This window comes from Ascaphus truei, chromosome 7 (assembly GCF_040206685.1).
Source record: "Ascaphus truei isolate aAscTru1 chromosome 7, aAscTru1.hap1, whole genome shotgun sequence".
Classification (NCBI taxonomy): Eukaryota; Metazoa; Chordata; class Amphibia; order Anura; family Ascaphidae; genus Ascaphus; species Ascaphus truei.
The window spans coordinates 41,028,412-41,042,907 of NC_134489.1; the positions used below are offsets into that span (position 1 = coordinate 41,028,412).

Here is a 14,496-nt window from a genome sequence, read left to right on the forward strand (position 1 = left end):
TAGGTAGAGTCGGCGAGGAGAGTCGACACAGTTTCAGAACGTGGGTTTACAATGTCCCCTATAGCGGGTGCAGTTTTGTCTCTCTCTTTGCATCAAATAAATCCTCCAGGTCTGAGGTGACAATAACCTCTGCCCGTAACTTAGCTGCTGCGTAGATGAAAGAAAACCGGTTTAATGCATCAGCCGCGAGCGGACACGGGAACATTTGTGCTTTGTGTTTCGGTGCCAAAAGAATCAGAAAAAAATGATATTAAAGTCCTGTTAAACTAACACTTTTTTGGCCCCGAAATCTCCCGCCTCCAGCTCCCCGCCAGTAAATGTTTGTAGCCGTCGTCGTGTCGCACTTTGTCTCCTAATGAGATAAGAGGCTCATCTCTCGTTTCACGGCTCCTAATTTCCAGCTGGCGGCGAAGGAAGCCAAGTTGCGGGACCTGGAGGACGCGCTGACCAGGGAGCGCGACACGAGCCGGAGAATCCTGTCCGACAAGGACCGGGAGATGGCGGAGATGAGGGCTCGCATGCAGAAGCAGCTGGACGAGTATCAGGAGCTTCTGGACGTCAAGCTGGCGCTGGACATGGAGATCCATGCGTATCGCAAGCTGCTGGAGGGAGAGGAGGAGAGGTAGTGAGAGCCAGTCTGAGAACGGCAGTGAGTGTGCGCGTCAGTGAGTGTGCGCGTCAGTGAGTGTGCGCGTCAGTGAGTGTGCGCGTCAGTGAGTGTGCGCGTCAGTGAGTGTGCGCGTCAGTGAGTGTGCGCGTCAGTGAGTGTGCGCGTCAGTGAGTGTGCGCGTCTGTGTATCAGTGGCTGTGTATCAGTGGCTGTGTATCGGGTGGCTTAACAAAAAGTAGTGGTACTATGCCCATCTTAAACATTTTTTCTAAACGTACGTAATATTGGGGAGAACCTCCTGCATGTTTCAGCAATATTTATGCTTGAAGTAGAAGGGAGACCCCCTAAAACAAATCAATCGTCTTTAAATAAACCAATTCCAGTTTCTGTCAATTAAACAAGTAGTGACACTCCATCCCCCTAGTGCCATCGCAGTTTATCCATGGGGGTGTGTGTGCGCACAGGGAGGAGCCATGTGAGCGGCTTCCCTCCCTCCTCTCTGCCCCCCCCTGCCGTGCTGCGCCACACTCCCCGCGCGCCCCACGCTTTGTCTATTCCATTCCTCTATGCCCTTAATTTCCTCTTAATTGCTTACAGTGGTCACCGCATTATGCGCAGCTCCAATGATGTCAGACTAGACTTTGCCTAGACCCAGACATTTGGACCTATGCCCCCTGGCGCGTGCGTGTCCCCCAGGTGTGAGCTCCGTGCCTTAGAAATCCGCGTCCCATGGAAGCCGGTGCAATCTGACACCAGATACATTTCTTCCGCGGCACCGCGATACAAACATTGATAGCGGCAGGTTGATGGGTAGCGATGGAGATGAGACCTCCTGCTTTGTCCTTCTGCAGGCTCCGGCTCTCCCCCAGCCCCACCTCTCAGAAGAGGACCGCTAGGACCAGCGGGGTGCACTCTACCACCACGCAAGGCTCCTCCAAGAAGAGGAAGCTGGAAGACCGGGAATCTGGGGGTACCAGCTTCTCCCACCATGCCCGGACCAGCGGGAAAGTGGCGGTGCAAGAGGTGGATCTGGATGGGAAGTTTGTGCGTCTGAAGAACCAGTCTGGGGAGGTGAGTGGTGTGGGAGTGTCGCAAGTGGGGGGCAGGTGAGTGGGGCAGGAGTATCACCAGTAGGGGGAGGTGAGTGGTATGGGAGTGTCGCCAATAGGGGGAGGCGAGTGGTATGGGAGTGTCGGTAATAGGGGGAGGTGAGTGGTTTGGGAGTCGCCAATAGGGGGAGGTGAGAGGGGCGGGAGTGTCACCAGTGTGGGGCAGGTGAGTGGGATGGGAGTGTAGCCAATGGGACGGTGGTGAGTGGGGTGGGAGTGTTGCAGATTGGGGGGGGGGTGGTGAGTGGAGAGTGAGTGTTGCCAATGGGGGGGGAGGAGTGATGCTAATGGGGGGATGGGTTAGTTGGAGTGTCGCCAATAGGGAGTTTTCGGAAACCACCTGGCACTGCGCAGGAAAGACCCCGCTCACTTTGAATAGGATTCCCTTTCTTTGAATCTGGTGCTGTTTTCTCCGCATTACTGGCCACACTAGTTTTGCAGCCGGGAGACCTGACTGAATAATCCACGTAGTGCCACTTTAATTTTTAAACCACCCGTTATTTACTTTACAAATACTTGCTCCCTTTGCGTTTTTGTAGCATAAATATAAAAAGTCCCGCGTTTTTTACCCCGACGTTTACGCATATGTTCACTGTAGCGCTACTTTGTCCAGCTTCCACCATGAACATTGCTCACCCGGTGTAACCCGGTGTCGCACTTCCACGCGCAATGAATCAGTTTTAACGAAGGAGTTATTTATTTCTGAAAGCCGAATAGTTGTATCGCTGTTACTAGCATTTATTTGTAACCTATTCCACATCTTAATACGATGGAGGTGTGAAGACACAGTAACTAAGGAGAGCCCTGACCCGGGGAGCTTACAATCTAAAACGTGTTTGGTTTTTCTCCCTTTGGTAATACATGCATATGATTGTAGGGGACGCTTGCAAATTGCCGCGATCATGAAATTGTAATAGAACCCTGATTGCTGCCACATTGGAACCATTGCAGCGTTCTCTGGGGTCGGTTCTTGTTTACTTATGGGCAGTGGGGCTTACATCGCTAAACCTGTTATACTAATAACCAAATATGTTGCACTATGAAAGAATTGTTCCACTGAAACCGCCTGTGTGGATTACCTCCTTTCTGTCTGTGATTTTACATATGTTTTTTTAACATGGCTTTGAAGCAGGAGATCTACTGTATGGTGCTGAACTCGGATCGTTTCCGCTCCGGGGGACCCCTTGTTTACGGAGATACAGACCTCCGTCGGGGGCGCCGGCAGCCGCTCCGCTAGCAGGGATCACGTAACGGCGGAGTTTCTAAGCTCTCGCCGCCTGTGGGCCAATAGGAAGCCGTGACATCATCAGGTGCGGCTTCCTATTGGCCGGCGTGACGTGGGAGCGTTAAACTTTGCTGTGATACCGGTGCCTCCTACGCAGTTGAAGTATCACGGGAAGCAGGGGGTCCCCAGTGCTGAAATTAATGGGGTTCAGCCGTGGAGACAATCTGCTTCAAACTGATGTTAAATAAACAATAAGAATAACTTTAAAAAGCCTGAATTTCTCCCTTGTAACACAGCCGTTACATGGCTGAGCGCTTTCACGGTTTTTCTTTGAGCAGTAGACATTACACGACAGATGCTTTAACCCTTTCTTGGTTGTGTTACAGGACCAGAGTCTGGGGAACTGGCAGATAAAGCGTCAGATCGGCGAGGAAACCGCGATCGTATACCGGTTCCCTCCCAGGTTCACGCTGAAAGCGGGTCAGGTGGTGACGGTGAGTGGCGTCCAGAACCCTCGCGCGGGATTAGACCGGGACACGCAGGGGAAATCCTGTCAGGGCCCGAAACGCCTATAGCGTCCAACTCCTCCGGCACATCCGGGAATATCCGGCATCTACTAATAGGTCTACTTCCTTTGCTACACTGTGTCCATGCGGGAGAGAGGGGCTTCCAGACAGGAGACCCCCCTCCCAATGGAGGCTCAGTAACACGAACAGATTACTGCATGCAAATAACTTATCTATAAAATGTGTGTTTGTGGCTTTATGCCGGGACAGCGGAAAGGGAGTAGGAGCGGCTCAGTGAGTAAAGACACTGACTGGCACTGAGTTTGAAGCCGGGGAACCTGGTTCAATTCCCGGTGTCGGCTCCTTGTGACCTTGGGCAAGTCACTTTATCTCCCTGTGCCTCAGGCACCAACACATAGATTGTAAGCTCCACGGGGCAGGGACCTGTGTCTGCAAAACGTCTCTGTAAAGCGCTGCGTAAAAAACTAGCAGCGCTATACAAGAACATGTTATTAATTATTATTATTATTATTATTATTATTTATACACACACACGTTAAATCCCTCCCTAAATAGCGCCATTACTGTACATAGCGCGTCACATCAGTAATACACATGACAATCATATAAATAACAAATAATACAAATAACACATAATGGGAATAAGTGCTTCAGACATAAAAGTAACATTTAGGAAAAGGAGTCCCTGCTCCGAAGAGCTTACACTCTAATTGGTAGTTAGGAAGAACGTAAAATCCTCAGTCTGTCTCCCCCCCTCCTCAGTCTGTCTCCCCCCCTCCTCAGTCTGTCTCCCCCCCTCCTCAGTCTGTCTCCCCCCCTCCTCAGTCTGTCTCCCCCCCTCCTCTGTCTGTCTCCCCCCCTCCTCAGTCTGTCTCCCCCCCTCCTCAGTCTGTCTCCCCCCCTCCTCAGTCTGTCTCCCCCCCTCCTCAGTCTGTCTCCCCCCCCTCAGTCTGTCTCCCCCCCCCCTCAGTCTGTCTCCCCCCTCCTCAGTCTGTCTCCCCCCTCCTCAGTCTGTCTCCCCCCTCCTCAGTCTGTCTCCCCCCTCCTCAGTCTGTCTCCCCCCTCCTCAGTCTGTCTCCCCCCTCCTCAGTCTGTCTCCCCCCTCCTCAGTCTGTCTCCCCCCTCCTCAGTCTGTCTCCCCCCCTCCTCAGTCTGTCTCCCCCCCTCCTCAGTCTGTCTCCCCCCCTCCTCAGTCTGTCTCCCCCCCTCCTCAGTCTGTCTCCCCCCCTCCTCAGTCTGTCTCCCCCCCTCCTCAGTCTGTCTCCCCCCCTCCTCAGTCTGTCTCCCCCCCTCCTCAGTCTGTCTCCCCCCCTCCTCAGTCTGTCTCCCCCCCTCCTCAGTCTGTCTCCCCCCTCCTCAGTCTGTCTCCCCCCCTCCTCAGTCTGTCTCTCCCCCCCCTCCTCAGTCTGTCTCTCCCCCCCCTCCTCAGTCTGTCTCTCCCCCCCCCCCAGTCTGTCTCCCCCCCCCCTCCTCAGTCTGTCTCCCCCCCCTCCTCAGTCTGTCTCCCCCCCTCCTCAGTCTGTCTCCCCCCCTCCTCAGTCTGTCTCCCCCCCTCCTCAGTCTGTCTCCCCCCCTCCTCAGTCTGTCTCCCCCCCCCTGCTCAGTCTGTCTCCCCCCCCCTCCTCAGTCTGTCTCCCCCCCCCTCCTCAGTCTGTCTCCCCCCCCCTCCTCAGTCTGTCTCCCCCCCCCTCCTCAGTCTGTCTCCCCCCCCCTCCTCAGTCTGTCTCCCCCCCCCCTCCTCAGTCTGTCTCCCCCCCCCTCCTCAGTCTGTCTCCCCCCCCCTCCTCAGTCTGTCTCACCCCCCCCCCCTCCTCAGTCTGTCTCACCCCCCCCCCCTCCTCAGTCTGTCTCACCCCCCTCCCTCCTCAGTCTGTCTCACCCCCCCCCCCTCCTCAGTCTGTCTCACCCCCCCCCCCTCCTCAGTCTGTCTCCCCCCCCCCCTCCTCAGTCTGTCTCCCCTCCTCCCTCTCTCCCTCCCTCTCTCCCTCCCTCTGCGCACACCGAGGTGAATGATTCCTGAACTTGGCAACTTTTTCAATATTTTGTAGCCAGGGCATGTCGGCGTATTGTAACCTCCGACCCCATCGGCACTATCCCAGATACAGTTTCACTGGTCGTACAAGGCCAGCTCTCCACACGCTGCTCTCACTGCAACCTTGCGCTGACCTTGAGCACCATCTGCTGGCAGAGCACTGCCATGGTCCTCTGCTGGTTATTAATAACCATTTGTTTGTTTGGCGTACGCTGCGCCGCACATAATATTTTGCAGACACGAGTCCCTGCCCCATAGAACTTACAATCTAATTTTGCCACCACGAGGCACAGGGAGATAAAGTTACTTTGTTCAAGGTTACAAGGAGCTGACTATATTGCCAACAGGTCAGCTCTTCAGGATATCCCTGCTTCAGCGAGAGGTATCTGTCCTTTCTGAGCCACTGATTGAGCCACCTTGTGCTGAAGCAGGGATATCCTGAAAACCTGTCCTGTTGATGTCCCATGAGGACTGGAGTTGAGAACCTCTGCCTTACAAAGATCACCTCTCTCTCTCCTCAGATCTGGGCAGCAGGAGCCGGCGCTACGAACAGCCCTCCCACTGACCTGGTGTGGAAGGCGCAGAACTCGTGGGGATCTGGGGACAGCATTCGCACGGCTCTCCTGACCTCCAGTGGAGAGGTTGGTACCTGTTGTTTAAACCAGCAGCCTGCACGCGTCTGCTTTGCATTGTTACTTTAAGAGATCTCCTCTTGCTCTTTTCAACACCTTTTTTTTTTTACATCCAAAATCTGCCACTCTGTCCAGGAGAGGTAAACGGTTTAAATATTAAGCATCCAGGAGGTCAACATGGATCTCTCCCCGGGGCCCAGTGCAGTCTGACATTACCATGGCAACCCCCTTTACAGAAATAAAACATGTTGCACCTTGGGGAGAGTCAGTAGGAGGAGTTGGGAGGAGTTACATGGTGCACAGATTATAATGAGATGTATCACATTCTGTGTCTCTGTCCCAGCTTGCACCTTGGGGAGAGTCAGTAGGAGGAGTTGGGGGGAGTTACATGGTGCACAGATTATAATGAGATGTATCACATTCTGCGTCTCTGCCCCAGCTTGCACCTTGGGGAGAGTCAGTAGGAGGAGTTGGGGGGGAGTTACATGGTGCACAGATTATAATGAGATGTATCACATTCTGTGTCTCTGTCCCAGCTTGCACCTTGGGGAGAGTCAGTAGGAGGAGTTGGGGGGAGTTACATGGTGCACAGATTATAATGAGATGTATCACATTCTGCGTCTGCCCCAGCTTGCACCTTGGGGGGAGTCAGTAGGAGGAGTTGGGGGGAGTTACATGGTGCACAGATTATTATGAGATGTATCACATTCTGCGTCTCTGCCCCAGTTTGCACCTTGGGGAGAGTCAGTAGGAGGAGTTGGGGGGAGTTACGTGGGGCACAGATTATAATGAGATGTATCACATTCTGCGTCTCTGTCCCAGCTTGCACCTTGGGGAGAGTCAGTAGGAGGAGTTGGGGGGAGTTACATGGTGCACAGATTATAATGAGATGTATCACATTCTGCGTGTCTGCCCCAGCTTGCACCTTGGGGAGAGTCAGTAGGAGGAGTTGGGGGGGGAGTTACATGGGGTACAGATTATAATGAGATGTATCACATTCTGCGTCTCTGCCCCAGCTTGCACCTTGGGGAGAGTCAGTAGGAGGAGTTGGGGGAGTTACATGGGGCACAGATTATAATGAGATGTATCACATTCTGCGTCTCTGCCCCAGCTTGCACCTTGGAGAGAGTCAGTAGGAGGAGTTGGGGGGAGTTACATGGTGCACAGATTATAATGAGATGTATCACATTCTGCGTGTCTGCCCCAGCTTGCACCTTGGGGAGAGTCAGTAGGAGGAGTTGGGGGGAGTTACATGGTGCACAGATTATAATGAGATGTATCACATTCAATTTGTCATCATTTTGTGCGTCTACTTGAAGCTGGGAACAAAATGAGTCTCTTGATACATTTCCCTTCCCCTCTGGCAGGAAGTCGCCATGCGGAAGCTGGTGCGCAGTGTAGTCATTGAAGATGATGACGATGACGATGATGACGACGAGGTGACACTTCACCACCACCATCATCACCACGTAAGTCCTGACCGAGCAGAGGAGCCGGCGGTGTAGTGGTTAAGGTGCTGCTTCTATTCCAGTCTCCACCACTCACTTTACACTTGGAAGATGAAGCAAAAGGGATTTGCCCCAACGGGGTAACAATATCTGTCGGCAGAGACATGAACGTGGTAGTGGAGAGTAGTTTAGCGCAGCGGTGCGCAAACTTCTTGAGCTGCGCCCCCCTGCTCGGGAGCCGCAGCGTCTGCGCCCCCCCCCCTCTCCCAATGACTCGGCGTCAAATGACGTGGCGGGTCATGTGACCCCGCCACGTCCTTTGATGCATGTTGCCATGACGTCTCATGACCTGACGCCGCGTCGCCGAAGACCCGCAGAGAGAAGGTATGTGAGTTAAAGGGGCCTCATGCCTCCCCCGGCATTTAATTAAAATGCTGTGGGAAAGAGGGCGGGGCCTCTAACTACCTGCGCCCCCACTACAAATTCTCCCACCCCCCCATTTGCGCACCGCTGGTTTAGTGCTCAAGACTGGCCTCTGAAGTGGTAAACCAAGGTGACCTTGGGAAGTAACGATCTCAATGTGTCGGCTATAATATTACATTGCAGGCTCATTGGAGCAGCCAACCATTGTACTTTAATTATGAATAATAATGAATGTGATGACGACTGCTGACGTATTTAACACCTTCTCTGCCAGAGACCAGAAAAGTATTGGGTGTAAGTAGCGCTCATCCCTCGCCCCTCTCTTCCCATCCCAGGGTGGGCAGAACTCCTCTGGAGACCCTGCTGAATACAACCTGCGTTCCCGCACGATCGTGTGCACCACCTGCGGGCAGCCGGCCGACAAAGGGGCAGGGGGCACTCAGAACTCCGGCGTGGGCGCCACGTCCTCCGGCTCCTCGGCGTCCAATGTCACCATCACTCGGACTTACCGCAGCACCGGAGGAACCAGCGGGGGGAGCGGCCTCGGAGAGAGCCTGGTCAGCAGATCTTACATCCTGGGCAACACCAGCCAGCGTGCTCAGGTGAGTGCCCCGGCGCGGTGTTAAAAGCCGTTGGCGTCACACGCCCCTGCACCGTCACAAATAGCAGGAACCAGGGGATTTCCGGTGTCACCAAATCTCAGCCAAATAAAATGACCCGTGCCAAGCGTAACATGTTTCAGATGCGTTCTCTTGGAAGATGGAGAACCGGCCTTCCTTTTACCGCCCAAATCTCCCTGCTAGGAACTGGGACACGGGGCAGGGTGGTTATTACTCAGGACAAATGATGGGGCTTAAAGTGCAGATTTGGGAGCGCCAACATAACAGCCACTTTTCCCAACATTACCGTGACGTATAAATCCTAGAGTTCTGATCCGATATCTGGCTATCCCCAGGCGGGCACCACAGTAAGATTTGACATTACCTTATGGTAACCCAACAACCTGGGAGTATCACTACTTTTAGGTTCTTGGAAATAGGGCTTAGTATAGGGCAGCAAGTATGAAATGTAAGCAAAGTATTTAAATGTGTTTTTCTTTCTCTCTCTCTTTTTCTCCTCTCCCTCTCTTTCCTTTCCCCTCTCTCCCTTTTTTTCTGTCCCCTCTCTCCCTCTCTTTCCTTTCCCCTCTCTCTCCCCCTCTCTTTCCTTTCCCCCCTCTCTCCCTCTCTCTTTCCTTCCCCCCCTCTCTCCCCCTCTTTCCTTTCCCCCCTCTCTCCCCCTCTCTCTTTCCTTTCCCCCCTCTCTCCCCCTCTCTCTTTCCTTTTCCCCCCTCTCTCCCCCTCTCTCTTTCCTTTCCCCCCTCTCTCCCCCTCTTTTTCCTTTCCCCTCTCTCCCCCTCTCTCTTTCATTTCCCCTCTCTCTCCCCCTCTCTCTTTCCCCCCCCCCTTCCTCTTTCCCCTCCCCCCCCCTCTCTCCTGCCCCAGGTGCCTCCGCAGAATTGCAGTATAATGTAACCCAATATAGTCCAACTACAAAGCCAAGTTAAAAAAACAAAACACACAAAAAGAAATGAATCCCACCGAAGCAGAGATGCTTTATTTTCCTGTTTTCTACGGAAGTTTTATTTTCTACGGCAATAATTTTTTATAAAGAAGAAAATGCCACGCGTGACTTTTTTTTTTTTTTTTTTTGGTATTCTGCATTCTCTGCATCTGTCTGTATTGCTAATGAAACCAAAGAGACTCCCCCTCCCGGACGCGGGGCGTCCTCACCCGGCTCTCGGGTACCGCAGAGGTGCGGGAGGCTGGGCTATGGAACCGATGGTCACCGTATTCTGGCATACATTCTCTCTGGTACTAACTCATTGCAGATAAACCTGTCGGGGGGATTTCTTTGCAATGTGATGAAGTCCGCTCCGGCAGTGAAGGGGTTACAATATATTTGACCTTTCTTGACTTAAAGCAAGTAAAGTGTGTGCACCGGGGGTGGGCAAAGCCTGTCCTCCAGGGCCACCAACAGGTCAGGTTTTCAGGATATCCCTGCTTCAGCATACGTGGCTCAGAGGCCCCGTCTTGGTCGGCCACCTGTGCTGAAGCAGGGATATCCTGAAAACTGACCTGTTGCTGGCCTTGAAAGGCTCCTCCTTTAGACCAATCACCTACAAATGCACTTAGCTGAAACCTCAAAGGGGAGGGGGGCACCGTGCGTAACACATGTACTAAATGTGGTACAGAAAAATGCCAAAAATTGTCTGTCATTCTAAAAATATAAAAAATGTAAAACCTTATTGTGTTCAAAAAAAAAGTGAAGAAAATATTTTGGCCGAAACAGCGGGGATAGATAATAATAATAATAATAACTGATGACAAACATGATGATCCGTGTGAGAATTTTGCGTTGTACCATTTAGGACAACTTTAAAAAAGAAAAAAGAAGCTATTTCTCCTAGGGCCATGTTTGCTAAGCAACACTAAATTGTACAGCACATTCATTTTACAGCGGCAGTCTGCCCCCCACCCCCACCCCTTCTTTTAATGACCTGAAGCGGGGTGTCTCACTGAGTCTGTGGTTCCTGACCTCTGGGTTCTCGCGGTACCAGCAGCGGCCTCAATGGACAGTTACAACTTTCTATTCGTGACCTTCCAGCCATATTTCAAAACTACAAATATCTCCGAAACAAGGGAGGGGAGAGGGGGTCCACAAATCCGCTCCTGGGAACCCATGGATTTAAAGTAATAGAGACATTTTGGGCGAGATTGCTGCTTTAAGGTCTAGGTGCTATGTTGCTTAGCATAGGTTAGTAAATGTGCCCAAACTCTTTAATGCAATCATGTATAAAGAGGGGGGGTGTGATTTTTAGGACTGGATTGGTGCTTTTGTAGTATGTTATTCCGTTAATATTTCAGGTTTACACACGGTGTGGAGTGGGTCAAGACCACACCTGACTCGGGGGATTATTCATTGAACTGGAGTAGTGCCGATCGGGACACCATCGCACAATCTCCCATTAAACGCCCAAGTGTTTCCGACCTGCACTGTTGTGGTTTTAGGAATAACCCCTCCCCCACCTCCCCCATGTTCCTATATTCTTCCAAGCGCCAAATTCCTAATTGGGAGCGTTACACGTTACAGGGGCCATGTTGGTAAAGATGGAAATGGATTTCATTGGCTAAGCACAAAGGGTCACGGCTACTAATGTCACGGTCCTGGTGTGGCCGGCAGAGCCACGTTCTTTACAGCGCTTCAGAATCTCGATGACACAGGACGGTCAATGTTTGTTTTTGTTTTTCGTGCATATTCCATGACAAGCCTACTAGTCGTATTAATAGAGTAGAGAAGTCTTATCCCCAATGTATTTGTATATTTCGCTAAGCTTTAAATTGGTTAGTGCAGGGGTTGTCAACGTCTGTCCTCAAGAACGTCCCCCCCCCCCCCAACAGGACAGGTTTTCAGGATATCCCAGCTTCAGCACAGGTGGCTCAATCAGTGGCTCAGTCTCCGACTGAGCCACTGATTGAGCCACCTGTGCTGAAGCAGGGATATCCTGAAAACCTGTCCTGTTGGGGGGGAGCGTCTTGAGGACTGGAGTTGAGAACTCTTGGGTTAGTGTTCCATGCTGAGTATCAGGTACAATTACTCACTAAGCTGCTATATATCTTGTTGTTTTTTTTTCCTCTTGCTTTGCCTATTTTTATATTATTCAGTTCAGTCACTACTGTGAGGAAACGGTCTGTTCTCAAATTCTCCCGGCTGCACAACTCCCACCATGTATCAAAGATTAAAAAAATAAAAAGTGCCGTTCCTGTTTTTGGGGCACCCGTGGCAGCTTGGGGGGGCTTTTGGAATGTAGGGTCTGTGTGTTTTTTTTTTTAGGTTTTGCAAAGCCGGTCGCTGCCCTGGTAGAGTCTGCACCCGGTAACTATGTATCGTGCAAATGTTACAGAAATGCCTGCGGGCACGCACACACCTAGTGCAGTGATGGAGATGTGGGTATGTCCTGTTTCGGTGTCGGCAGATCCCTTAAATATGTAACACCGAGGTGACCAATTCCAGTCTTCAAGGACCGCCAACAGGTCAGGTTTTCATGATATCCCTGCTTCAGCACAGGTGCTCAATCTTCGATTTGTGCCACATGTGCTGAAGCAGGGATATCCTGAAAACCTGACCGGTTGGTGGCCCTTGAGGACTGCAGTTGGCTACCCCTGATTGTAACCTGTAGGCAGTGCTGGGATTCCTCACTAGTCGCGCTGCTTTCTGTAGAGCAACGCCAGCCTGTGTTCTTACTACGAGAAGTCTTGTTCCGCTTCTCAAGCGCCTGGAAGTGGTCGGAGGGTTGTTGTTGCTTTTCCTGCCACGGGAACAGGGACACATTTTGCTTGGCAGAACTTTCTGGCAGTGAAGGGGTTAACATTCGCAGGTTACATGGAAAAGAATAGAGCTGCATTTGTGGCCCTTTAGGGGCAGAGCGACGTGCAGTTGCACGGCTGTCAGTACTGACGGGGTTAAGATGCGCCCTGATATAGAGCAGGGACATGAGGATGTTGCAGGTGACGAATTGTAAAAAATAAATGTAAAAAGTATATAAAATGTATCTATTGGGAGACGTGCACTTAAGTGCCTAAGAATGACAAGGGAATTAAGTGCCTTAGGGTGCCTATTTGCTCCTGTCTGTATTCCCTTGCCTGGCGTCTGTATTTTTCTGCTTTCGCTGCTTTCTAGTTCATATTATACTTTCATATCGGATGCAAATGTCTGTGCAGATTTCCTCTGAATAAAGTACCCTTCCACCCACTGGGACCGCGTCTGCAGCTTTATTTCCAGCTCGGTGGCGTATTCCCCGTTACCGCGTCTGCAGCTTTATTTCCAGCGCGGTGGCGTATTCCCCGTTACCGCGTCTGCAGCTTTATTTCCAGCTCGGTGGCGTATTCCCCGTTACCGCGTCCGCAGCTTTATTTCCAGCGCGGTGGCGTATTCCCCGTTACCGCGTCTGCAGCTTTATTTCCAGCGCGGTGGCGTATTCCCCGTTACCGCGTCTGCAGCTTTATTTCCAGCTCGGTGGCGTATTCCCCGTTACCACGTCTGCAGCTTTATTTCCAGCTCGTGGCGTATTCCCCGTTACCGCGTCTGCAGCTTTATTTCCAGCGCGGTGGCGTATTCCCCGTTACCGCGTCCGCAGCTTTATTTCCAGCTCGGTGGCGTATTCCCCGTTACCGCGTCTGCAGCTTTATTTCCAGCGCGGTGGCGTATTCCCCGTTACTGACTTTTATTCTCTCACGCACTTTGCCTCGCCTCTGGGACTGACGGGGTTAAAGCCATATTTGCGTTTCCAATCCTACAGCCTATTTAGGGTGTTTGAAACGCTCGGCCTCGTAACTCTTTGTTGTACAATTTGAAGATCACCTGTGTTAGTCAGTGAGAGGCCAAAGCCGAACCGCGGCAGCAACGGCGTGACCTGGAATTCCCGCGGCGTGAAATAAAAAAATAACAATATTTCTACAAAATAACATGTGTCCGTGTCTAAATAATATATATATATATATATATATATATATATATATATATATATTAATATTAATCTCACACAGCGTTAACCTGGTCTGTTCACACCATGGGTGCAAGGCTGGTATGCATGTGACAGGTGTCATGTGACTGCGCTGGGGGATGCCGTACGATGGCGAGGGGACGGTGATCCTTCTCAGGGGAAACGGCTCAAAACGTCAAAAATCCTGTGTTTTTTTACTTCTCCCCCCCCCCCCCCCCAAACCACCAAAACGGTTCTATAGTATTCTGTATTATATCTGGGGGGCGCGGCGCTTACAGAGGTCCTGTGCTTTTCCACAACACATTTAAATTCAATGCCGGGGGAGAATGCGAGGCCTCTGTAACTCCCTTACCTGGTCGCCGGCGGTTTCTGGAGATGCGTCGCCGTGGCACTTTGACGCCGCAGGGTCACATGACGTGATAACGCAAACGCAAAGTCAAATGATGTTGTGACATCAGAAAATGCCAGCGAACAGGTGTGGGGGAGAGAGAAGGCAGGAGGGCGCAGACGGAAAAGTTTGCACACCCCTGTATTTGATACTAGTGCTATTTTTAATTGTGTGTTTTTTTTTTTTTAATGTACTGATCATCCTTTTGGTTTCTACAGCAACCAGTTTAGAAAGTCATTCACTTCCTCTTCTGAAACCACCTCTGCCCTTTGGCAACAAAGTATCACCAACAGATCTATTTCTGTGTTCCAAAAGCAGACATTGCTTGGAAAGCTGTAACAATAATATGTTGCACTTTATAATATAATGTTACATATCGGCTGCAGCATTTCAGACTGCAGTACAAAGATAGAAGGCGGCCATTTCGTTAGGCACACAATCAGGATTTTGATAGATTTAAAACAGGAGCACCAAACCATTGCCCGCTTAGGTAAGAATGTAGATTGATACATTGTCACACGCTTTACATATACAAATAAGGAAAAGGGAGTTTAGTATTT

At 51.3% G+C, this 14,496-nt stretch overlaps 1 protein-coding gene across 1 annotated transcript in view; it reads left to right on the plus strand.

Annotated features, from left to right (window-relative positions):
* Positions 1 to 12,798, plus strand: part of LMNA (lamin A/C) — a 51,600-nt gene extending 38,802 nt beyond the window's left edge. Inside the window, exons 7-13 of the mRNA XM_075607921.1 lie at positions 402 to 622; positions 1,462 to 1,681; positions 3,331 to 3,438; positions 6,025 to 6,144; positions 7,503 to 7,604; positions 8,342 to 8,608; positions 9,491 to 12,798. Of these exons, the coding sequence (XP_075464036.1) occupies positions 402 to 622; positions 1,462 to 1,681; positions 3,331 to 3,438; positions 6,025 to 6,144; positions 7,503 to 7,604; positions 8,342 to 8,608; positions 9,491 to 9,520 (1,068 nt within the window). The 3' untranslated portion in view covers positions 9,521 to 12,798. The remainder of the gene's footprint in view (positions 1 to 401; positions 623 to 1,461; positions 1,682 to 3,330; positions 3,439 to 6,024; positions 6,145 to 7,502; positions 7,605 to 8,341; positions 8,609 to 9,490) is intronic.
* The last annotated feature ends 1,698 nt before the right edge of the window (positions 12,799 to 14,496 follow it).